Source organism: Talpa europaea (genome assembly GCF_964194135.1).
Source record: "Talpa europaea genome assembly, chromosome: X".
Lineage (NCBI taxonomy): Eukaryota > Metazoa > Chordata > Mammalia > Eulipotyphla > Talpidae > Talpa > Talpa europaea.
The window spans coordinates 70541915-70568010 of NC_140081.1; the positions used below are offsets into that span (position 1 = coordinate 70541915).

A 26096-nucleotide genomic window follows, 5' to 3' on the forward strand; every position below is an offset into this window, starting at 1 on the left:
TTTCTTTCTGGCTTATTTCACTGAGCATGAACCCTTCCAGCTCCATCCATGTTGCTGCAAATTGCATGTGTTTATCTTTTTTGAATGCTGAGTAATATTCCGTGGTGTATATGGACCACATCTTCTTGATCCAGTCATCTATTTTTGGGCATTTGGGTTGTTTCCAAAGCTTAGCTATTGTAAACAGTGCTGCTATAAACATACGGGTGTAGGTGCTCTTTGGAATTGATGTTTCTGTGTCCTTTGGGTAAATACCTAGGAGTAGAATTGCTGGATCATATGGAAGCTCTATGTTTAGTAGGTTCAGAAATCTCCACACAGCTCTCCACAGTGGTTGGACCAGTTTGCACTCCCACCAACAGTGCAGGAGAGTTCCTTTCTCTCCACATCCTCGCCAACATTTGTTGTTGCTAATTTTTTTAATATGTGCCATTCTCACTGGTGTGAGATGGTATCTCATGGTAATTTTGATTTGCATTTCCCTGATTGCAAGTAACTTGAACATTTTTTCATATGCCTGGTGGCCATTTGTATTTCCTCTTCAGAGAAGTTTCTTTTTAGCTCTTCTGCCCATTTTTTGACTGGATTATTTTCTTTGCTTTTGTTGAGTCTCATTAGCTCTTTGCAGATTTTTGTGATCAGTCCTTTATCATTAGTGTTGGGTGCAACAATTTTCTCCCAGTCGGTGGGGATTTCTCTTTGTTTTTGTTATTGTCTCTTTTGCTGTGCAGAAGCTCTTTAATTTGATGTAGTCCCAGCTGTTTATCTTTGCCTTCACTGCTTTGGGTGATAATTCTGTAAAGATGTCTTTGAGGTGCATGTCATGTAGGGTTTTGCCTATATTTCCTTCTATATATTTTATGGTTTCAGGACTTATGTCTAGTTCTTTAATCCATTTTGATTTGTTTTTTGTGCATGGTGTGAGGTAGAGTCAAGCTTCATTCTTTTGCATGTAGCGACCCAGTTTTAGTTGGGAAAATATTTTAAAGTCTTCCAATTAGAGTATAATCAATTTCCAATTCACATGCGTAAACTTAACCCATTCTCAATGAGAGTTGGCAAATAAAGAACACAGAGCTACTTCTGTCACTCATACTAATATTTAACAGTTCTTATATTAACATGCCAGTAATAATTCCCAATATTTAACTCAGATTCCTCATGTTTCATGGAAACTAAATTAACTCTTTTTTATATTTTCAGGGGAACATGATAAGATATATTGTTGACTTAACATTTGGAAAACAATGCCTACAAGAAAAAACACTGATAAGAACTACAATTTATTCATAAGATAACAGATCATCAATTTTCAAGAATTTGAAATCCCTCCATAGATATGGTTGCCCTAAACTGGTCACAGGATTCTGGGTAAAAAAACATAAAAAGTATGGTGAGATAAGGAAATAGAATTTATGGCCAACACTTTGTGTTAGCAAGGCCAGATGAGGAATCAGGCCAAGTCACGGCATCCCTCAAGCTAACAACGTAATGAGAAAGACTCGGGCAAGAACCACAAGCAAGCAGTGGCTCACCCCTCCAAGGGGTAAAGCACTTTGGAAAACAGATGCCCAGTGAAACATCCTCCTCCGATTACCTTACCTAACTGAAATTGATTGGAGATATTCCCACATGTTTGCATTATCTCCGGGCTGTTCCATCCTAAAGGATATAATGCACAGCCTGAGCTTATCAGCAGCCCTGGAAAGAAAAGCATACACGTAGGTAGAAAAGAACAATAACTGGTTTTGTCACCCCAACATTCTCTCTGGATTAGCTTATCTAAAATTCTACCTCCTCCTCTCAGAGGCTACCTTCCCTATTTACCCTAAATGTCGATGCCACTTCTAACTCAACAGGATTTCTTTGCATGTTCAGAAGGTGAGCTGTGGGTAAATAGCAGACAGGACAAGTCATAAAGAAAATGCAATGTTGGGAATTGAGAAAGGCTGAAGTGCTTTTTACAGACAAAATATTTTTGACAATGACTTACAAAACTAAGTTGACCTCCCTCATCTTCGTTGCTCTGATTTGCAAAGAAAAACAACGTCGAGACTGCTACTCTTTCCTAAAATTTGGACTTTTCTAAGTGTCAAATACGTGCCTCTAGTTGAAGGCAAGTCATGATTTCTTTAACTTGGAGTCAGCTGCCAAAGTGAAATCTATAAAAAAGCATATACAGGGTCTCCCCGGTGGCGCAGCGGTTGAGCGCTGGGTTGCAAAGCTGCCCGCAGCCTCTGCAGTGCCGGTTTGATCCCCAGCTGCTCCCCGGCCACCAGAGGAGGGTCCCACGTGGTGCGCAGGCCTCTCCTGCCGCCCGCTGCTCGCCTCAGCAGTGTACTTCGGTCCTTCTGCCTGCTCTGCTTCCCGCTCTGGCTCTGGTGAGTTCTCTCACCCTTCCGCGCTTCTGACTGTACCCAGTGCTTGTATAAATAAATAAATAATTTTTTTTTTTTTTTAAAAAAAGCATATACAGGTCACCCTTGAAAAACACATGTATGAACTGTGCAGGTCTACTCACATGCACTTTTTTTTTCTATTTGCGGGTTCCACATTCATGGATTCAACCAACTGTGGATTCCAAGGGCTATAAGTTATATGTGGATTTTTAACTATGTGGGTAGTCCACACCCCTAACACCTGCATTGTTCGAGGGTCAGCTATATATTGCCTAGGCTCATCCTGATGAACAGCACACCATACTCCTTCCAAAAACACTTCTCTATTCTGAGAAATCATTCCTACATCATGCCCAGAATTCCTCTATTCTTTGACTTCCATACCTTCCATGATGCCCCTTACCTTGATCCTGGTTTGGTTTAGATCAGTTACACACTCGAGGGAAACTCTCTGGATCTTAACTCTCTGACTAGAGATACAAACCTGGGTCTGCACGCCTGCGCTACCATCGAAGGGTGACTGTCTCATTCACAGCTCTCACTTACTGCCTAGCTTTTCACACTTTATAACCCTGTATTTGGTCAAGGGGGATGGACCAAGCATTGGTATCTGACACCAAAGCAATCAAATTCATTGGCAGGCCGGGAATGGTATCATAACCTGGCCTGAAGAGATGAGCTAGACCAATTCTTGTTTCTGAAAATACTAATCAAGGAACATAGAGAGGGGGCCTCCCTGGTGGCACAAGGGGTTAACACGCAACCTATAAAGCTATCCACAGGCACTGCAGCACTAGTTCGACCCCCGGCCAGGGAACTACCCACATGGTGCAGCAGACCTCTCCTGTCTCGCCCGATGCTCCCCGCAGTGATGTATTTCAGTCAGTCTGCCTGTTCTGTTCTCCACTCTGTCTCTGGTGAATCCTGTCACCCTCCACACCTCTGGCCTGTACTCCAGTTCTTGTATGCATAAATAAATTTTAAAAAAGAAACATAGAGACGCTGAGCTTGTTAGCAGACGGAGGAGAAGTTAGGAAAAAAAATGCCAGGAGGTAGAATCAGGTCTGTGTCAAGCTGAAGTCAAATTCAATCCAAAGTTATGAGAAGGCATAAATTCTGGGTAAGGTATGAAAACTTATTGGTAGAAGAAGAGAACAGAGTAGCATGAAGCAGGCACGACATGAGAAAATCCCCCATATCACCTTTTAAATGAGCTAGAGAGAATCCAGCTGTTCCGATGGCTCTCCAGTTCCACTTTTCTGATTATAATATCCCTTTTCATTGAGAACTCAAGTCAATCTCTTCTACTTACAACCAAGAGAGTCTAATTATAAGATTGTTATATGTGGGTGCCACATCAGAAGTCATGGGAGGGTTCTCTGCACAGATGTGGATGCAGAAACCAACACATGACACAGAACTGCCACAGGGAAGGTGCTAGATCAGTGATGAGTGAATGGCATATATATATATATATATATATATATATATATATATATATATATATATATATATATATATGTTCCAGAGCTCCTGATCAACCAGGTAGTGAAAGGCAGCCCCCTCTAGGGACTGATTGCTTCACTTCCATTATTCTTTCATGAATGAAGAGTTCATACACACTCTGAGAAGCTAAGTCCTCTTTGCCTTCAGATGAATCCTTTTCAAAGATCTCAATGTATTCTCTGAAGCTGTCTGCAATATGGCAACCAGTTTTTCTCAATACTCAACTAAACTGGAGAAAAAGACAAGGACCCCCAAAAATAGCTACAAGGATTTAAAGACAAAAACAAAGAGACTTCTCTGACAGTGAGAAAGTACTTAGAAACTAAAAGAATGACCAATTAATGTTATTAGAACTTCCCTCAGTTGGAATGCTTAAAATGAGAAGGCATTCTTATCTGTGTTGTAGTCCTAAAGGAAATGAAACTGATCAAAGTCTTTTCTAGGTTTTGGAATTTATCAAATGACAATGAAACAACACCCCCCCTTTTTTTTTTCACCAGAGATAAACTGAAATCTTATAATACAAGGAGGTACTAGCAGAGTATGCACAATGGGTTAAGGGAAAAAAATTGGAAATAAAACCAAAGCCTTTTCCTGCTGCCGTTGTATACTCTGGGAGGGGCAAGTTAACAAAATGTGAGATTTCCCATACAAAATAAGAAGAAAAGCAAATTTGTAAAATAATATCACCTAGGCTTTCCAGACTCTTTTCAGATTCCCGGGCCCAGTGTGAAGTCTGACTTGTCAAGCAGAAGGTAGGGCTGGCCTTGTGCCTTTCTTGATGTGGCAGGGGGAACCTTCTTTGGTCCCCTTGTTCTCCATACCTTACCTTGCTAAGAAGCTCAGATCCGGCCTTCTCTCCTCCAGGAGACCTTTCCTCACCATCCCCAGTCCCCCTCCCTTGCCCAAGCTCAGTTATATATTCTTTTTCCCTGTTCCCATAGCATCCTACACTCTCCTGTGATTAAAATACACTGTGATATCAATCTTACACAACTGTTTCTCTACTTCCCTCACTAGAATATGTATTCCTTCAAGGGAGGGGCCATTTATTCCTCAACTCTGTACCCCTGGTTCCTGGTACATAACAACTGCTCAATAAGTGCATCTGTTTCTGAGTATGCCCTGCCTTCCTAGCATGCAGCTTCCTTTGCCCACACTGCCCAAAGAGCAAGGCGTCTGAAGGGATCTCCATGATAGGGATGGGAAATCATCTTAGATACCTGATACAGCCATAGAACATAAGGGAAGGGAAAGCTTTGGAGATTACCTAATCCAGTCCTCCCTGAGACCGAGAACAATTTACCCAATCGCTACGTGATTTACTGTCACATAGGCAGTTGCTGACAACACTTTTTCTCCCTAATCAAAGAGGTCTTCAACCCTTAGAGATTTTGGCCTTCTAGAGACAGGTGCCCAGAAATGACCTCCTTTGGGCAATGATATCTCCAGCAAGAATTAGGAATTTTATAGGCACTAACTCCAGAGATACCACACAACATGATGGCTTAAGAGAACTATAAACTTGTAAATTGCTGAGAGTAGATATTAAATATTCTTGTCACACACCCAAAAATGGTAATCATGAAGTGATGTATGCTCTCTAACCTTATTTTGATAATCATTTCACAACACATATGTGTATCAAACCATCATGTTGGACACCTTCAACTTAAAAAACGTATGTAATTATGGTAAAATACATGTGGAAATTTAAAAGAAAGAATGGATTCTGTGGTTAGCCAAAAACTTAGTTCAAATTTTAGCCCTGCCACTAAGAGGTGGTGTGACTTCGGCACTTATTTTAATCTCTGTGTCCCTCAATTACCTCATTTTTTTAAGTTTAGACTAACAGTACTCTGTTTTCCATGACTGTATCAAGAATTAACACTTTTAAAGTACCTGGCACATAGAAAGTGCTCAACAAAGATTTAACAACAACAGCCTCTCCTATTGTTCCTCTCTCACTTTCTACCTACATTCTCCATGCTAATTCCTCCTGCGCTTGTTTGTCCTAATAATAAAAAGCTGAAAAGTCTAAAGTTGAACAGGGCTCCATTCCAAAGCTGCTGGGTTGGAGTTGCTGTCTTGCAAATTTTCAGAGGCATCAGGCCAAAGACCAGGGTTCGCTACCAGTCATGTGTTCTGCCCAGTGCATGTGGCACATACTATGCCCAAGGTCCGCAATCACCTCTCCTATCCACAAGCCCCCTCCTGCCTTTCGGTCAGGTGGGCACCGTAGATTGTACAGAGATTCCACGGAGTACTTTGACAGCTAATTCTAGCACATTTGATCACAACTGGAGAAAGATGTTCTAGGAGGCATATTAGAAATAAAAATGAAGTTATGGGATCGTTTATCCCCAATTATAGTTGCCTCCAAACATTTCTCATCAATTGGGAATTGTGAAAATGTGCTTCAAGTAGCAACCCAGAAGTCACTGGCCAGTGCCAGACCCTCCCATCTTCTGAAAGAGCGATGGTTTAAATAAAATGTAGGTTCTTGGGCCTCACCACAGATATTTTATTCAGTAACTGCAGCCCATGAATATGCATTTCAAAAGCCCTCTAGCAATTCTAACGCCAGCGTTGGTCCTAGTACCAACACTTCCTAAAAACACCACAGAAAATATTTCGAGTAGGAGCATTGAAGGCACAGAAAAACAATTTAAATACCCGACCTGCTGCATAACAGCTGCAACCCCAGCTCTCACTTCTCTCCATGTCTTCCTAACTCCTGGTGTTGTAGCCCCTCCAAACACATGTGCCCCTTGGAGAAGTCTCTCCCAACTACATATGGTCCATGGGACTCTTTTCTAGTCTCACCTGCCTCTAGGAAAGGAAGGGACGCCCTTCAGTGTGTCCCGCCACCCTGACCTTTCTCCTGCCCTGGGGGCTGCCATCTCATTTCCCTTCCTCAACGGCACCCCTCCACAAGAACCCCTGATCCCAAAATGTACCAAATGTCCTCCCCAGTCATGATCGCAGTAGTTGGAAATGTCTGCTCTGACCAAGGGGAACATGGAGTTGGACACTTTACTCAGCTTCAGCCCGTGAGGCAACCCCGGTGCCAGCCAAGACAAACCCTCAGGTGCAGTCTCCAGCAGGACTTGCACCACTCTCTCCAGCAATATCCCAGCTGTCCTCAACCTCACCCTGCCGCCAGAATCACTCCTTCTCCAAATCCCAGCAGCTGCATGACACCTCCCAATGGCACATTCCCAATGAGGCAGATGTCTAAGCTTTGTCTCTGAGAAGAAAAAGCCCCCTCTCTCGGTGGTACCAAGCCCTGCCATCGCTTCCCCACTCACAAGTGCAACTGTTCAGTGCCCCCCCCATTCTGTTACACTCCCTACCCTATCTCCAAATATTTTAAAAATAAGATTATTCAGTAGTTTGATTTTACTACCCTGAGGAGCCTTGGATGCGGTAATTTTCTCAGTTTATTGCTCTTGTAAAAAGGGCAACTCAAACACAGTGGAAACTTTATGTCTATGCTTCAGTATGGCTCAGCTTTCCCTTTCCAGGGAAATCACCCACTCAACTCTCCCATTCATTCGACCGCTTATTCTCTCCTGAGTTATAAAGCAGTGCACTTCTGTTAGAGTTGTCTGAAGTAGATCAGGGAGGCTCCACAGAGACGCTGCATTTGGCCTGACCTTAGGAGAGAATTACAGACAGAAATGGAAGAAAAGGGAATTCCAGAAAGAAACACGATGAACAAAATTGAGCAGAGTTTCTCAAATTTTAGTGCGTACTGAAATCATGCTGGGAAACAATAAATAACAATTCTAAAGTAGCAGTTACCTTTGCAGTGGGGCCAAGGGAATCTGCTCAGAGTATGAAGGAGACCTCAGCTGCACTTGGGGATATTCTATTTCCTCAGATGAGTGGTATGTATTCGTGAAATAGTGCACATTATCTTTTCCAAAATAAACCAGTCTGAGAAGCTGTGTAACGTGCAGATTGCCAGGCATCAGTCCTTCTGATTCAAAAGGCTTAGGATGGATAGTACTAAGAAATCTGCGTTAACAAGCACCCCAGATAATTCTTATACAAGTGGATCACTCTGAAAAACACTGTGATATCATTTTTTCCCCAAAAGGGAAAAAAAAGAAATGCATAGCATTGTGGTGCCCTGCACCACAGTCTCCACTGCTCCAATTTGCTCTACGAGTCTCTACTAGTAAGTAGGTTAACTTCTTTGAATAACAGTTTCCAAACCGAAGGTCACTTTTATAATCCTTGCTCAACATGGTATTGATAAATAATGCCTGGCTAGACTTTGAAGGGGTTTCCAGGAAATGCATGCTTTCCAGAGAAGATAAAAGTTTTTTTGAAAACAGCCCTTCTTCCTTGAATCAAGTTCATGCTGTTTCCAGTAAGAAGTGCCAGCAAGGCATGGGGCAGGTTCTCTATCAGGCAGGTGGGTGAAGGATCCCTCAGTGGCGTTTTCAGGCTTTTAGTGACCGTTTTACACCATTTGTCATGAGGCAAGCAGGTGCAGGGCAGGCAGGGCGGCTGCAAACCTTCACTCTTTCTGGGCTCTCTAGATTCTCTCGTATTCTATTTGCTGGTCTCTGCCGCCCCAGTCCTCTGCTAGCCGGCTCTGTTCTCTGCTGCCACCCTTACATCCTCAGCTTCCAGGCTCAGGCGTGCCCACTCACACACACCCACACCACACTCCAGGTCCACCATCAGGCACGTGTTTAAGCCCACAGGTGCTGATCATTGATGCTAATGGGAGGAACGTCATCACTTCCATTTACCCTACACAGTGGCAACTTCCAGTGGGCTAGAAACATGTTAGCATTAGGACCTTAGATGGAGAAAATCATCATCGGCGCCTGTCTTGAGGCCTAACTCCATCCTCTTAACAATAGCCACAATGGAACGGCCAGGGCATTGGTTCTCATTTGGGTTTTGGAAAAGGAGTGTACCCATGAAAGTCACGGGAGGCAGTTTTCAAAACACGCAGCCTTCCACCTGTTGCTGAGTATGTCCAAATAGAAAAGTAACCCACAGAGTTAAAAGGTCCACATTTTTTAAGCACTCCAGGTGATTCTGACACATTCCCTGCTCTAGAAAGCTTCTTGGCCTCCCTCAGGTAACCAGATCCAATATCTCACACTTTTTCCTGCCAAGAAGTTCCTTATATTTACATCTCACCTATTTCTTCTTTGTTTAGCAATCACAGAAGATAGAGGATAATTCATAAGTATCTCACACATGTATGCACAGGGGAAAGTGAATAACGATCTTGTTCTCAGGGACTGGGAGGCAGCTGGTTGGAAACCTCAGCATCCCCAGAGCTGAAATAATCTTCTGACCAGATGTTTCCTTCACTGGTCAGAGCAGGGCATGAAGATCCCAGTGGAAGGCTCTCTGGACTCTAGGCTTGTCCAGCTGGATCAGCTGCAGGTGGAGCAAATGGGACCCAAGGGCCCCATCAGGTCACCTTGCTGAGTATGACTCAGGCCAGCAGCTCTTTATTTCTTCCTGTCTCTCCCACTTCCCACTGCTCATCACTGCGGGCAGCTGCCAAACCGGGGAACAAGAATCAGGCAGGGGGAGGGAGGAGTTCTTAATGGATATTCCATCTCTTCAGTGGTTTGGGGTCTGGCAGAGATAAGCCAGACCTGAAATATATTGGCTCCTCCCTCTGATGTATTTCGGTTAATGCACTAGCTGCCGAGAAGCAGCCACGCTTAGAGCAACAAAATCAATTCCCCTTGGTCAAATAACAAGCTTAAACTTAACCCTCACAGCTCTCTTGCTCTCTCTTGCATTTTTCTCTTGTGTTCTCTCTCTCTCTCTCTCTCTCTCTCTCTCTCTCATCTTTTACCAATAGAGTTCAAAATGCGGTTCAGACTTGGCTTCCTGCAACTGGCAGAACATATCTCAGATGATTCACACTCAAGATCACTGAAGATTATGGGATCATGGTCATGTGCCACTTGCCCTAGAAAATGTATCTGTCCAAGCAGTCTTTGCCATTCATTCATTCCCATCTGATATACCCTTGATAGACACCAATTTCTAAAAAGGAGGTGGGAAAGACCCTTAGTTGGCTGGTGTTACAGATGGGGAAACAATGGAGAGCTGATATTCAATGTCACTCCTCTGCCTGGGAATAAGCTGTATAGAACATCCTGGATCGTGACTCTTTCTATGATTACTGTCCAGTGGCACATTATTCTTGAATTTTAAATAACCTCATCTAGAGCTTTTGTCAAATTCTTTTGGGAACATAATAGTCACTACTTTAAATCGATTACATGCAATGATGTAAATGAAAGTGTTTTGTAAATTGTAGAAAATTCAACAAATAGTAAATATTATTCACATTGATGGGAAGAAGGAATGGAAGGAAGGAGGGAGGGGGAGAGAGAGGGAAGAAAGTCCTCGTCTAAAAGTGAACACTGCTCATGTTCCTATGAGCAAAAGTCACTGGGGAATGTAGAATGACAACATCATATAAGATGAAATTGGTAGCCATGTTTTCACTTCCTCTGTATGACATCTGCCACTCAGCCAAAATTCTTCATTTGATCTGCGAGTATCTACATCCCTATTTGACACCCACATCTCAAAAATTTCCTTTGAGTTCATAAAGCTAGGAGGTAAAATCTACAAAAATGCACCGTATGGAGGGCCATACACATTTTGTGAAAGTCTCGGTCAAATCCAAAATTGGAAGTAGGAACCTCCCCAGTGGTGCAGCGGTTGAGTGCTGGGTTGCAAAGCTGCCCGCGGCCTCTGCAGTGCCGGTTCGATCCCCGGCTGCTCCCCAGCCACTGGAGGAGGGTCCCACATGGCGCGCAGACCTCTCCTGCTGCCCGCTGCTCCCCTCAGCAGTGTCCTTCGTCAGTCTGCCTGCTCTGCTCTCCCCTCTGGCTCTGGTGAATTCTCTCACCCTCCCACGCTTCTGATTGTACCCAGTGCTTGTATAAACAAAACAAACAAACAAACAAAATAGATAAATAAAACATGCCTCTATTAAAAAAAAATTGGAAATAGGAGCCAGTTAATGCATGGAGTCTGATGGGAACTCTTGCTACTGACCATCCCCCAATTAGCCCTTCCACACTCTCTACAGAAAACTCTTAGAAATGCAAGTGGGGCTAAGTTATCACTCTCAAGTCTGAAGAGAAGAGAGCATGGGGTGCTTACACCCTTGAATAAAAGTCTGGGAATGAAAGGAAAAGTGGTGAACAACCCCAGGTTTCACATATCCAACTTATCCCAACACACAGTAGACCATGCCTCAGTCCTGCATTCATTCTTTTTACAGTTACTAAACAGCTGCTCTGTGCCAGGTACCAGTTGGGTCCTGGGGTTATAAATATGAGTTGCAAGGACCACCCCTTTCTCCTGCCAACCAGGTGTCATTTCCTGAAATAATGTGTCTATGGAAGTGCTGAGCTCGCTACAGCATACCCAAAAATACAGGTGAAAGGTAAGCCAAGTCCAAGGTTGATTTGTGATGTCCACAGAACCCCCAAAGGGGAATAAAGGCATTGACTTAGACAAGCCTTAATAATTGGTTTTGTTCGATGGTTTTCAAGGAGAGGAAAGAAATGCATGTAAGTACTTTCTAATCCAGAAAACCATTAATAGCTAAAGAATGGGAAAATATAAAGATAAGGGAATGGATGGATCTTAATTAAAATTAAACACTTCTACAATGCGTCTGAGAAGGAGGGACTCAGACTGGCACAAGACCAAAAAACGACCTGCTACTTTTCATAAGCAGGCCAGGAAACCACCAGACTTTAGCTTAGGATCTCTCAACCTTGGCATTAATGACATTTTGGGCTCGATACTTTGCTGTTGGGAGTGGCGAGTTGTTTTCTTCTTGTGCTCTATGCAATATTTAATAGCATTTCTTGACTATTCCCACCGGATGTCAGTAGCACCCTCCCCATGTAGTGATAATCAAAAATGGTCCAGGAACTATTAAATACCAGCTGGTGGCAAGGGCTGAAAAACCAACTTCTGTTGAGAACCAAACTCTTAGCTCATCACTAACATCTTCCCCGAAGCACAGCTGAAAGCAGTCATTGGAGAGAAGAAGGAAAATTTTGGTCTGGGCTGCCCAGCCAGCAAACAAATTCAAGGGAAGAAGAGAAGTGAACACATCAAAGGTCACTGTCCTTTGCCCAAAACTACAATGCAACTAACTTAGTGTGAGAGTCAGAAGTAGGATCTAAGCTCCCTGATTCCATCACCTACAAGGCGGTGCTGATGGAGATAATAATGATAGTGAATCAAATAATAATTCTAAAACTCCATGGCAATAATACACTTCAGCAGTAGTTCTACTAGCACTTGCTCCCCCATCTAGATGTAAAAAATAGCTCAAATATTCACACACATCTTTGCCTGTCTGTCTAAACTTGCGTTTCTTCTTATATAGCTCAAATTAAACTGCTCCCATTGCCTTCCTGCAGTCTGCCACTAATACATGTTGCTGGTTCCTAGCCCATCCACACTCGAGCACCCCAAGGCTCCTGCATGAAGTTTCAAGGGAGACCGAATGAAGGACAAGACAGGGACGGTAGCTCAGGGGCATAAGAAATCTGGATAGACTGTTAATGGAAGCTCACAGGACTCACTTAGATGTATGCAAAATAAACAGTCACCTATAGCCTGTTACCTGGAATTTCACCATTGGAGATGTATGTCTTTGGTGTGATGTGTGCCTTAAATCCTTGTTAGGAATCAGCATCTGAGCATATGTGTTTATCAGATCACTGTATTTGGAGATAACTACCAGAGATCACAGTTTTCAAACATCAAGCTGATTTTAGAGCAGTGATACTAGAGGAAGTGTTGCTACCCCTAGAAGGCATACCTGGATAATATTCTTAAATGGGTACCCTGCAGGCAGAGGAAAGTGATGAAAAGGGAGCTCAAACAACAGATATCAACTCTGCATAATAGCCAATTTTGCAATGATTAAAACCCTGCTGTAGATTGGACTTTGGGGCATCCCAGACTAGACATTTCAAAGGAGTCACCCACTTCATAGCCTTAGAGTTTGACAAAGGGGATGTGGTGAGAGTAAATTTCCCCATAAGACAACATATCCCGCTCCCCTTGCAAAGCACCCCAACCTACCCAATCCCAAAAGCGCAGTCTTACCTCCCACAAACTGCGCTGCTCCCATGCAACGTCCCATCATTCTGGAGATGAGCTCCTCCATGCAGCAGCCCAGGACAGCAGCCAGTGCCACCAGGAGCAACAGAGCACAGCCGGCACCTGTCACCACTGTGCACATCTGCCAGGCCAGGCTTGGGATGGCACTGAAGCTGGCATAGCGCCCACACTCTTCCACCATGATCAGACTGTGCCCCTCTCCCCGCACAGGGTAGTTGCACCTCCGGAATGTGCTGAATGACACTGGCTTCCCCAGCTGGGATCCAAAGAGCCAGTAAGGCAAGAAGTAGCTGGTAGAACTGGCCACAGCAGTAACAAGGGAAAGGCAGGCCCAGAGGGTCCCCACCAGGGTCAGGCTGCTCCTCATGGTCCCAGGTTGCTCTGCGGGGATGGGGTGATGAGTTGGATCACTGCGCCAAATGCAGAACGTTATCATGTAGGCTCCATAAGCCTATTTTTCATCGGGCTGACCAGTCCCGGAACTCATTGAGGAGTCACTTGGCCCTTGCTTCTGGATAAGATTATTCTCTGGAGAACCATTTGTGTCCTTATGGGATTCTGCTTTTCAGCACTTTTCCCATCTTGCCTTCTTTCTGCTTGATTCAGAATTGCATGGTATCTAGGCTGTAATGGAAGAACCGTAGAGCTCAATTAATGATGGCCTTACAAATGCAAATATAAAACCCAATGAACAGTTTTAACTCTTGACTTTTAGCAGAGAGCTCCCAGGCTTCCAGTGGAACAACCTTGCTGGCCTGGGGGCTCGAGAGGAAGCTGTATCTCAAGAGGGCCAGGAATCAGGTTGTTTTCCAAATATGAAGGAAGAAGGAAGACAATTCTCAGGGCCTTACCCAACTACAAGGGAGAAAAGGGAAGGAGAGCTCACCACGGAGTCACTGGACGTGTCCATTTGACTGGTGAGATGTCCAATGGCATCAGCATGGGCTTTTTACTGGGAAATGTCAACCAGGTTGAAATGGGTGAAAAAAATGAGGGGCGCCCACTCTCACACCTCATACCCATCACTGGGAGAGCGATGTTCAGTCAGTTTTTCCAAAATCAAAATGAGAGGCAATTTTGCAACCAGAGAGTGTCATTTAACTCTAGACTGACTACTAAAAAAACTTTCCTCCTCTTTGACTGAATTTAGGCAAGAAAGCACCTCATCTCTCTGCAATGGATCACGTACCCTTGCCTGGCAGTGGGAACATAGAGCCAGAAGGACCGTTCAAGCTGCCTTTTGGAATAAGTAATCTCAGATTCAAGATGAGAGTCTTTTCAGATCTAATCTCCTCAGCCCAACTCACAAATGGCTTTCACAGACCCCTCTGTCAAAAATCAACCACTTCCCTCCCAACTCCATTAATCTGCCATTGCTTTCTGGCCTGTTTCTCGATTAGAACTGCCAGAGACCACACTGCAGCTTGATGACAGCACTGTGAATGTCTCCAGCAGGCAGATGGTGGAATATGTTTCAGAAATTTCTCCATGATTCATCAGCATTGCTTAAAGTTACAGGTGGCAGGAGAAGGGAGAGAGGCGCAGGACTCCCCAGGCGAGGGAAGCACAGGAACTGGCTGTACCGGGGCTACCTCATTGCCAATTTGGGACACGGTCAGGAGCAAGCAGCAGCTGTCCTTGGAGATCGGAGTCTCAGGGACAATGCCCAGCCATGAGCCTGTTCACAACATCATCAAACAGTGCCTGGCACAGAGGAAGCTCTCCAACTCACTGTGGTTAAATGAAACCCATTTCATAGAATCATCCAATTTCCAGGTTTGCGGGACCTTAATGAATCACCTAATTCGACCTTCTTGTTTTATACATCGGGAAGTAAGGCCAAGTACAGAGGGAAATGATTTTCCCCAAGGCCCAGAGTAAGTTAACAAGCAGCAACACCGGAACCAGAAACCTGATCTACAGATCTCTACACCAGGATTTGTGTTCCACACGGTGCTGCGTACCTTCCCACTCCACCCCCACATACATACATGCACACTTTGCAGATGGGAATATGGAGAGGAAGTGATTTACCCCAGGGTAATGGGCTAGTAAGGTACACTGGCCAGACCAGAGCCCAGTTATTTGATTCTTCAAACAATGCTCTTTTTTCTCTCTGCCACAATTCCCCTCTTGATTCATTTGTATTGCGTGCTATGTGCTTTGTGCAGGAAGGGAGCAGAGATCATAAATTGCAGGTGCTTTCTTTGGAATGTTAGGGCTTGGGAAGAAAGTGCCCTGAGCTGGGCTCCTGGGAATAAGGCTTTGTGCCTGAGAGTAGGGGGAATGAAAGAAAGATGTGATGAGGGATTGAAAGCCAACAGGAGGAGAAGTAGAACTAGTTTTGAGTAATTGCTGTTAGAAAGCAGGTACGCTTGGCTGCAATGAGGTAATGCCTCTGCTTCTTATATTAAAGTTTGTAAGATTATGAAAAGTGCAAGCAGCTTTTCTGTGATGGACTCACTTCCTGGAGAAGAAGCCCAGGCCAGAGGATGAGAGGAAAGAAGCCGATAAAGAGCTGCAGGCTGCATCATCATAATCCCTTTCTGATCCATTATTTGCTGTGCTCTGCCCAACATGCTTCCCAGAGAGGCTGGTAAGAAAGACATTGTCCCAGGGCTTTCAAATGAAGACATTGAGGGTCTGAAAACGAAGTGAGTTGCCCAAGATCACACATTGATTCAATGGCAGGCCCGTTGCTTCCCACTTTTCCTTCATCTGCAACCTTCCCTCATATTCTCCCTCACTACCCCAGTAAGTATAACAGAAGCTTCCATGATTTCCTTTCCAAGATTTCAGAATATATTTAAGGATGGGGAAGGAATTAGAGGGAAAGACAGTGAAGGAAGGAAGACCTCCACTTTCTCCAAAAGTGCATAACCAGAAGAACAAGAGCATTCATTGTTTTAAGTTCAGCAATTGTCCTCAGATGACAGATATCACCTAAGAGCTTCACGACCTGGAGGTCAAAGGTTCCAGTATGACAACCAGAGGGCAAACAACTTAAGGCAGACAAAGGGTCTGTATCAATGAGTGCTCAGGCTTTACCGTAGAAGTTCGGGAGAGGTTCTGCCATCAGGTGCTCATCATCTGTGACAGATCAGTCTGCTAAAAAACACTACCACTGACAAGTGTCCCCATAAATTCATTTTTTAAATGACAGTTTGAAGTCAAGTTGTAGGAACATGGAATCACAAAATTCAGATGAAATTAAATATATTTTGCTTTTGAAAAACTCATTGACCTTCAGAATTTAAATCGAGTACTTTCAGCTTCAGAAAAAACTCACTGTGCTTATTTCCTGTGGGCCCATGATGACCAACTGTGCCAGTTGACCTGGGACTGAGAGGTTTACTGGAATGTGGGACTTTCAATGATAAAACTGGGAAAGTTCCAAATTTGAATGAGTTTTCATGCTATTTAGGACTCAAAGTATGGTGAGCTAGCACCATCCACAACCACCAGGTTGAGAATCACTGCCACAGATAATTCTGTAATGATCTTTCTCTCAAGGATTCAATCATAGAAAGCAAAAATTAGCATGGAGTTAAACATTGGGGAAATGAAGCCTATACACTTTGGGTGTAAACCTTCTGAATCATAGGCTTCACCTTATGCCAACAAGAAAGAAATCCTAGAGATCCAATTGCTTGATATTTTCTGAGCACACAATAAGTCCCAGCCCAGCTGTTCCTGCGGTTGGCTAGGGAGTCAATGGGGCATGTGGTGCCTGCGCATGAACAATGCTACAGGTTCACACATGCTGGACAGGGATGTGGATTCTAGCAAATTCTTTCCGTTTCATTGCCTGCAATAGAGTAACCTCTCTTCCCGTCAGCCCTCCAAAACAAACCAAGTTCAGTCCCAGGAACTGGCTAACTCTCTTTGCATTCACATAAATAGAAATCACATAAATGTTATATTTCTTTCTATCTAGTATATTTCATGTATGCAATAACTTTGTTTCCTGTCATGGGATGTCTAGCCACACAGCCACACTGAAGTTCCAAAACCAAGAATTCAACCTGGATCAATATGATTGCTGTCGTCCCTCTCTCTTTCCATGTTTCATAGTCCCTCATTCCTTAGCATCTCGATCTTTCACCCTGTCTTCCATCTGCCTGTTTCTAAGAGTGGTTGTATGGGATGCAGTGAGTGTTACCAAAAAGTCGAAATAACCAAGGTAGAAGCACTGGTCTGAATAACCAAGGTAGAAGTCTGGTCTGAACTTACTGTCCTTACTAAAGACTATTAATATTCACCAATCTTTAGAGATGAGGCAGTTGTTCTAAAACCAGATCATGGGTCGAGAGAGGTCACTTCAACATATACGAGGCGGGAAGCTCACCCAGGCCATACATGTCAAATGGTTATCTGTATTGCTTTGAAAGAATTCTAGAGGAGAGTCTACCATTTTTTGTCATTAACTTAAAATCTTTCACCATCAATAAGTCATTTGTTATGTCTTCTTTGAAACTTTTTCTGCTGCAACTTAAGGCCAATTCTTTTGATCAGATCCTCAGAGGGAATGGAGAACAGCCTGGCCACTGTCCTCCGGATGAGAGCCCTTTAACTCTGATTGCTGGTAGCTTACCTTTAGCCTCCCTCCCCCACCAAATGCACACTCTATCTCTCCCAGTGGTGCTTCATTGCCAAGTTTTTAACCCTTTGTTCTCATATTTTCACTCTCATGTGTACTACTCATGTAGGCACTTAGTCTCAGTGAACTGGAAACATTGCTTTTATATCTTCATTGCTGGAGAAAAACAAACCAAATCCTACCTTTACCATGCCTCCTCCTTAGTCCCCTTTTGTTTCCATTTGAGTTTGTCATGCAACTTCTGAATTAAGGAAAGCAGTACTTTATCAAAGGTCTTGGAGTTCAGGCAAAGCAGCCAATGAGTTGATACCCAGAACAGGAAGTGGTCAGAACGGGAATCTTTTCTTGCAGCTGCTGAAGAAAACATGGCGGCAAGACTGCTAGTTTGGGACTGGTCTGTGAGGAGCACTTTTATTTTTTTTTTTAATTTTTTTAATTTTTTTAAATTTTATTTTTATATTCCCCATACAATTGCAACCCCTTTATTTTGACCCCAATTCCTCCTTTCCCCGCTGCCCACCCCCCATAGTGTGTCTCTGGTTCATAGTTGTTTGTTGATTTTGATTGTTTCTTTCTTATAGTTATTCTTTTTCCTGGTCCCTTAATTAGGTTTTCTAGATTCCTGCTATGAGTGAGACCATCCGGTATTTTTCTTTTTCTTTCTGGCTTATTTCACTGAGCATGATCCCTCCCAGCTCCATCCATGTTGCTGCAAATTGCATGTGTTTATCTTTTTTGAATGCTGAGTAATATTCCATGGTATAAAGGTGAGGAGCACTTTTGTTGGCAATATTGTTGGCAAAAGAATAGCAACAGGCCTTTCTCCTCATGCCTCCATGCAGTGTGCATTGTCTACCTGCCAACCCTGTTAACATACTCAGTGTTGAGGCTTCCCTGAGGAAATGAGCAAGATATGCAGGCAAATGTTTCTCATGGGTGAATAGAATCCTTCCCTAGAGAAATATTCTCCTTGTATCCAGGTGGGTATAAAAGCAGCTTTACCATTCTAGATAGTTCTTCTTCAAACACAGCTTCAAAAAGAATCTACTCTCACTTGCCAAACATTTCTTTCCTCATTTTCTGCTATCTGAATCCCTCAGAAGTTTTTTTTTTTAAAGATTTATTTATTTATGCAAGCACTGGGTACAGTCAGAAGCGCGGGAGGGTGAGAGAATTCACCAGAGCCAGAGCGGGGAGCAGAGCAGGCAGAAGGACCGAAGGACACTGCTGAGGGGAGCAGCAGGAGAGATCTGCGAGCCATGTAGGACCCTCCTCCGGTGGGAAGCAGCTGGGGATCTGGGGATCGAACCAGCGCTGCAGAGGCTGCGGACAGCTTCGCAACCCAGCGCTCAACCGCTGCGCCACCTGGGAGGCCCTGAATCCCTCAGAAGTTTTGCCTCCTCTGTATATCTCCACATTAGGAGTTGTTTTCATGTTCACCTGTGCCTGAAATCATCTCATGATGTAGCTACTCCAAGGGCCTTATTTCCCATTTTCATCTCAGTGACTCAAAAAACCCCTCACTTTTTAAAGCTTTGTTGATGTATAACTGATATAAGACATATTGCACATATAATGCATACATATTGAAGCTTGGGGACATACACCTTACATCTGTAATATCATCACCACAAACAAGGTACTATACATATTCATGACCTTCAGAAAGTTTCTTTTTGTGTGTGTCTGTTTGTGTGTGGGTTAAGGACACTGAACATGAGATCTATCCTCAATGTATTTTCAAGTTCCCAACACTGTATTAACTATAGCAGAGGTGTACAGCAGATCTCTAGAATTTAGTCATCTAGCATAACTGAAACCTTGTACCCACAGGGCAACAATTCCTCATTTAGGCCCTTAGGCCCTGGCAACCACTATACTCTCTGTTTAAGAAGATATTTTGATGTAAATCTTTTCTTTCAATCTCCTCTGCTCTCCTGCTTGCTGAACCTCTTTCTAAGCCTTCTCCATCCTTTTCTCTTTTAGTCAGGATAGAATGACTAGTAAATCTATATAGCTAGGTTAGGTTCATTCATTTATTTATTTGCATCTCTCCATCCTGGGGTGAAGATGCTCATGGTCAGGTTAAGCATTAGACGACAGGAAGTTAGAAAGTAAATGGAGAGAGAGGACCAAATGAGTCATAAATAACCAGAAAGTCAATCCTAAATAACAAAGTATTTAGAGTAATAACTACACAGAGACAAAGAAGCACATTAAAAACAACAACAACAAAAAGCCTTCACATCAGGTCCTGTGCTATTCTTTTTCTCCAGTTTGAGTTTGGAAAGGTAGGAACAAATTTCCTCAAATTTCATATGAACTTCTCTCTTTCCTGCAAAAAAACAGCCTGCTCACTGAGCTCCCTGTGTGTCTTTTGTTTGGAAAGCATGGTGCCAATTAGAGATTCTCATCCCAGTTCTTACTCTGCCTGGACAGGTACCACCGTCTTTCATGATCAACTGGCTGACAAGAATCATCCTATCTCACACCCTCCACCAGTTAGAAACTACAACCACCAGGTTCCCTAGCTAGAGGCTGTTAAGCCACATCAACAATGGACTAACTGATCAACCATCCCACCACCACACTTACAACATTAGGTTCATAGACCCAGCCTTGCTATAAATGCCCACGAGTCGTTCTACCCAGTCTTAACAGAGAATTAAATGCTACCGCAGCTGATCACCTCCATTCAATGAATCTGGCTACTGTGATAGAAGGTGGCCTGAACATTCTCCAACCACTTCAGTGGACATGGGAGGCAACAAGGCATACTAAGAGTGTTTCTCAAAATGGAGGCCCTAATCCCCTGCATCAGAATTACCTTCAATGTTTGTCAAAATACAGACCAGGATATCTTCTTCCAGATTCAATGAAATAGAATTTATGAGATTTTAAACTTTTTTACAAATCTTCAATTGATTCTGATGGGAACTATGGATTAAGAAACATTGTGTTAGTGGAAAAGAGTCCAGATTTGGGGGTCAGGTCCCACATAGACTCCAGAGGTCTGCCCTTTTATGGGGCATACGAACTTGTGAGGAATACCTTAAGCCCCCGGGTTTCAGTTTTGTCTACAACATGGAGATAATGGAACATAAAGTTCAAATGAAAAATCTGTGGTATATCTAACACCAGGGTAGGGATTGAGTCTCCCCCCACCAGAGAAGACTATTCACCTGTAGTATTAGAGAAGACTTGAAGTCACCCAAGAAGTAGAACATCCCTTGTCTTCCCCCCAACTATGCGGCTTCTTTCTGCTTTCAGTTTCCCACCACAGCATGGAACCACTTGACCCAGTGTTCTTTTTCAGGGATGGATTTATAATTAAATTATTTCAGGTTCTTCTGGAAATCATCATGCTTGGCACATAGTAGGAACTCATAAATATTTACTGAGTGAATGCAGTCTTTTGTTTCCAGCCTGACTCACCCCAACATCTGCCTTTCAGTTTAACCCGTCACCCCATTTCAGTCCCATAACCGCAATTTAGGCAAGTCTCTAAGAGCTCAACCCAGCACATCAGCAAGCCAGACCCACTTTTACTTCTACAGACAGCTCAGAACAAAATCCCTCCCTCCACTCACAGAGACATGTACTTCCTCTCCTCAGGTTACCAACTCTCCTGGGGAAATCAACTAGGATTTAACCCTTAGGTCCTCAAACCATGTCAATATTAAATAGGAATCCAGTCCTCATTCCTCTTAGCCTCTGTGTGAATAACAGACTCTGAGGAAGTAAAAATGGCCAGGCTGCCTTTTGAGAGGAAAACAGCTTCTATTGCTGTGAGATGAAAGGACAGGAAGCCTGAGCAAGGAAGGGGAGAAGCAAGGGGGGGGGGTTGTTGGCTGAGCAAGGGGAGAGCAAAGCAGGGCCTTATCCAGCTGTTTCAATTGCCTTTGGCCCAAGTTGCAAATTTACCTTCTAACCACGATGGCTGATTGACTCCTTCCCTCTCACCGGACTCAGATCTGAGAAACAACTTCTCCTCACAGCTTGTCAGAAGGGGATGGGAATCCCAGCTGCTCTTTGCAGTGATGCTGAAAACCTTGCTTTACCTTTGGGAGAGAGGGGCGGAGTCCAACCTAATGGGAATTAACTCCAAACACGCTGGAGACTTCAAGTCCAAACTCAGACATTCGGGCACCAGAAGTAGTGGGCAAAGTCCTCCACCTCTATCCTGACTTGGCAGCTGTGTGTAAGTGTGTGTGTGTGCATGTGTTCGTGTGTGTGTGTGTGTGTGTGTGTGTGTGTGAGAGAGAGAGAGAGAGAGAGAGAGAGAGAGAGAGAAAGCGTGCTCACAATTGAACCACTTATCTACTTACTTCCTCACCTACTGCTCAAGTGCCTGCAGAGGAATAAAGGTTCTCCCTAACTTTCCTCCAAAGTCCTAAATAATTTCCACCATATGTTTTAGGTAACAGACCTATGGAGCTGCAAATGACTCATAAAACACATGACTGAAATGCATAAGAGAGAATAACCTCTTTTCCCTGAGCGGATTCCCACTGTCTGGTGGGGAAGATGCTCCAACAGAGCAATCTGTGGTTCCAGGATGTAACAAGTTTACATTTAAGAAATTTAAAATCACACATTAAAAGGACCAAATAATATCTTAAAAAAACAGTGCGAACAAAAGTCAGACTCTAACTTCTCCCAACAAAAGCATCAATAACTGCGTTTATGCTTGGGAAAAGGTCTGAAAGTTCTGGGAATTAATGGCACTTTGTCTGATACTCTGTTCCAGCCCAACATGATCCCTCCCACCATTGAATGTCCCTGGCATATTTATTTTTGGAAAAGTATTGCCTTCTACCTTATATTAGGTTTGCCTTTTTTTTTTTTTTTACATATGTGTCTCATTTCCCCTTCTAGACATCGTGTGAGCAGGGAATTGTGCTGAACAAAATGACTTGGAAAGATGGAATCTAGCTTAACTCAATAGGGCATACTAGACAGATCCAAAGCACGTTTGTTTCTATAAATGCACAGTTGTCTTCCCAGGATACTATCAGAGTGATCAGGCCTGTTTTCTGGCATTTTGTGGCAATAATTCATAATTTAATAGTAAAAGAACTGGAAAGTTGACACATTCATTGTACCATGATCATTTAATAACTTTGCTCAAGTTTTTCTGCCTGATATGAATAAAAACAGGCATCTTGTTGTTTATCAAGATATAGCTTTGGAGTTATATAGCTTTGTATTCATGCATACATTATATTCATGCATGCATTTCTCTGTTTTGATACTTTGCATAAGCACTTTTTTTCTGCTCCCAGACACTGGTAAACCACACTCTCATCTGTAATATTACTAAAGGTCATTCCTGGGTGAGAGACAGATAACCCTAAGTGGACTATCAAACTTTTGGCAGTGGAAACTCTCAGGATAAGTTTCATAATCTCCCAGTTGGTGTTCTCTCTTTTTTTTTAAGAGTTTTTTTTTTCTTTTAAAGATTTATTTATTTATTTACACAAGCACTGGGTACAGTCAGAAGCGCAGGAGGGTTAGAGAATTCACCAGAGCCAGAACAGGCAGACTGATGAAGTACACTGCTGAGGGGAACAGTGGATGCAGCAGGAGAGGTCTGTCATGCCATGTGGGACCCTCGCCAGCAGCCCGGGATCGAACTGGCGCTGCAGAGGCTGTGGGCAGCTTCGCAGCCCAGTGCTCAACCACTGCACCACCAGGGGAGGCCCCCAGCTGGTGTCCTCTTAAGAATTACTGCTTCAGGGCCTCCCTGCTGGCACAGGGATTGGAGACACAGTGCTGTCGAGCTATCACCAACCACTGCAGCACGAGTTCGATCCCCATCTAGGTCCAGGAAGAGGTCTGCACAGTAGACCTCTTCTGATTTGCCCACTGCTCCCCTCAGCAGTGTATTTCAGTCAATCTGCCTGTTCTGCTCCCCACCCTGTCTCTGGTGAATCCTCTCACCCCCTCACCTCTGGTCTACACCCCAGTTCTTGTATATATAAATAAATAAATCTTTTTTAAAAATCACTGCTTTATACATCAAACTAAAAACTTTCTGCCCAACAAAAGAGACAGTGACTAAAACAAAAAGACATGCTACCAAATGGGAGAAAATATTTGCACATCATACATCCACCAAGGGACTGTTTCAAAGGTCTTCAAAGAACTCATACAACCCAACAGAAAGCAAGCAAATAACCCAATGAAAATGGGCAGAAAAGCTAACTATGTACTTCTCCAAAGAAGACATACAAATGCGTCCAACAGGCATTCGTGTTCATCATCACTTGTCATCAGGGAAATGCAAATCAAAGCCACAATGAGATACCACCTCACACTTGTGAGAATGGTCCATATCAAAGAGACCAAAAACAAGTGCTGGTGAAGGTGTGGAGAAAATGAACCCTCTTATACTGTTGGTGGGAATGTAGACTGGTCCAGTCCCTATGGAAAAGAGTGTGGTAGTTTCTCAAAAGATTAAAAATGCATCTTCCTTCCAACCCAGCAATCCCATCCCATTCTTAGATTTAACTGAGGAACACAAAAACACTAATTTGAATGGAAACTTGCACTCCCAGGTTCCTTGCAGCACTGTTAACGATAACCAAGCTGGAAGCAACATAAGTGCCCAAACACAGATGAGAGGATCAGCAAGATCATGTGGTATATCTAAAAAATGTAATGCTATTCAGCTATAAAAAAAAGATAGACTCTTGCCATTGTGGCAACATGGATGGAGCTGAAAGGGATTATGCTAAATCAAATAAGTCAGAAGGAGAAAGACCAATACCAGATGGTGTCATTTATATGTGGAATGTAGACAAACTAAGAACTATTATTATATTATCCAAGCTAAGAACTAAACCTAGAAAGCTAATTATAGAACTGAGGCTACCAGAGGGGGAGGGGGGGAGAAATAGGTAAGAATAAAGTGGGGAGGGAGCACAATGGACTATGGTGGTAGATTATAGGTGTATTGGTGGTGGCGATGATGTAGTAATAAAACAGTATCAAAACAGTACTTATAACAGTGCCAAGGGACAGTATCAAGGCAGGGACAAAGGGGACAGGTCACTGTCTACAGGTGCTCACCCATGTGCTCAATTGCAAGACAACACTCAGGCTCAGGGTCCAGAAGCAACAAGGTTGATTTAACAAACAGGAGATATTGAGGAAAAGGAGTGTCTAAGGCAACAAGTGGCCGGCTGCCTCTCCCCAGCTGGTGTCCTCATTGTCCAGTCATCCGAAACAGAGGCCTCCCTTGACTGACAGCTGGAGACCTCAAATCCAGTTGGTCCATTTGTGATCCTGGAGGCAGATACACAAGAGAAAATCTTGGCCCCTGCCTAGACCAGCCTGCACTCACATCAGGGCAGGCTCGTAGATGAGAGTGCCCTGAGAAACCATGGCAAGAGCCAGCCTCAGTGACACCAGAGGCATACTTCACTACCTGGTGCCCCTGAGTGGGGCTGGGTTTGGCAATTTGGGGGGGTGTTTGGAGGGAGCCTGCAGCATACTTCTAAAACACAAACAACAATGTAAACCAATGTTATCTCAATAAAAGAAAAATAGGAAAAAGAATCATTGCTTCAAATATAGGACTAAATAAAAAGAAATGCTGGACCCTCTCTTATTAAAAATAGTCAATATTAAACCAGAGACATCCTGCAGGGGAGGAGGAGGGAGAGGGAGCCGAAGGCGGGAGGGAGGCACACAGGGGACTGTGGTGATGGTGCAGGGTGCCTTGGTGGAGGAAATTCTATGGGGACTACACTTGGTGGGGGAGGGAGGGAAGCAAACTTTGTTTAAAAAGGAACAATGATGTAAAATATGTAAAAAAAAATTTTTTAAAGGACCAAAAATAACAGTCATTATTAACAGAGACATAACTATGTGTGAGACATGGCTGAAATTTTTGACATAAGAAAAATAGTGAATTCCACTCGATGCATCAGTAAATTGTGCTCTACGTTTTGTGACTACATCTGTCATTTGAGGGAATTGATCATTATTTGCAACTCTAAAAACAGCTCATTATTACTTATCATTTTTTATCCTCTTTTCCCCTGTGCCTCCATTTCCCTTAAGTGGAATAATGCAGAAACTCAAATGTATTCTAAATAGTGGTCTAATTTAGTGGGTAGTTTTATTTGCTGTTCTTAATTTAACAGTTGATAGTTCTCTCAGAAAAGGAGAATGTGTCCCTTGACTCTTGATATTTTTCATTTGAAAATGCTATTTCAGCCCTGCTTCCATTGAGAAGGGTTCATGTCTTGGCATTTACTTAGGGGATAGGATAGAATACAATATATCTAATAATGCTAAAATGGATATTATCCTAGCACCCAGAAAATATCTGAATTCTGCCTTTGATCAGTCTGGAATAAGAGATCCTGCAACCACAAGATAGGGATGACAGGTGGTTCTGATATATATCCTTACTCCTA

General features: G+C 43.3%; 1 protein-coding gene across 1 annotated transcript in view; it reads right to left on the reverse strand.

Moving 5' to 3' along the window:
• LHFPL1 (LHFPL tetraspan subfamily member 1) overlaps positions 1–13501 on the reverse strand; it is a gene marked incomplete at its 3' end in the record, with an annotated part of 31303 nt that extends 17802 nt beyond the window's left edge. Inside the window, exons 1-2 of the mRNA XM_084259098.1 lie at positions 13053–13501; positions 1603–1701 (exon numbers count right to left, since the gene is read on the reverse strand). Of these exons, the coding sequence (XP_084115224.1) occupies positions 1603–1701; positions 13053–13434 (481 nt within the window). The 5' untranslated portion in view covers positions 13435–13501. The remainder of the gene's footprint in view (positions 1–1602; positions 1702–13052) is intronic.
• Positions 13502–26096: the final 12595 nt, after the last annotated feature.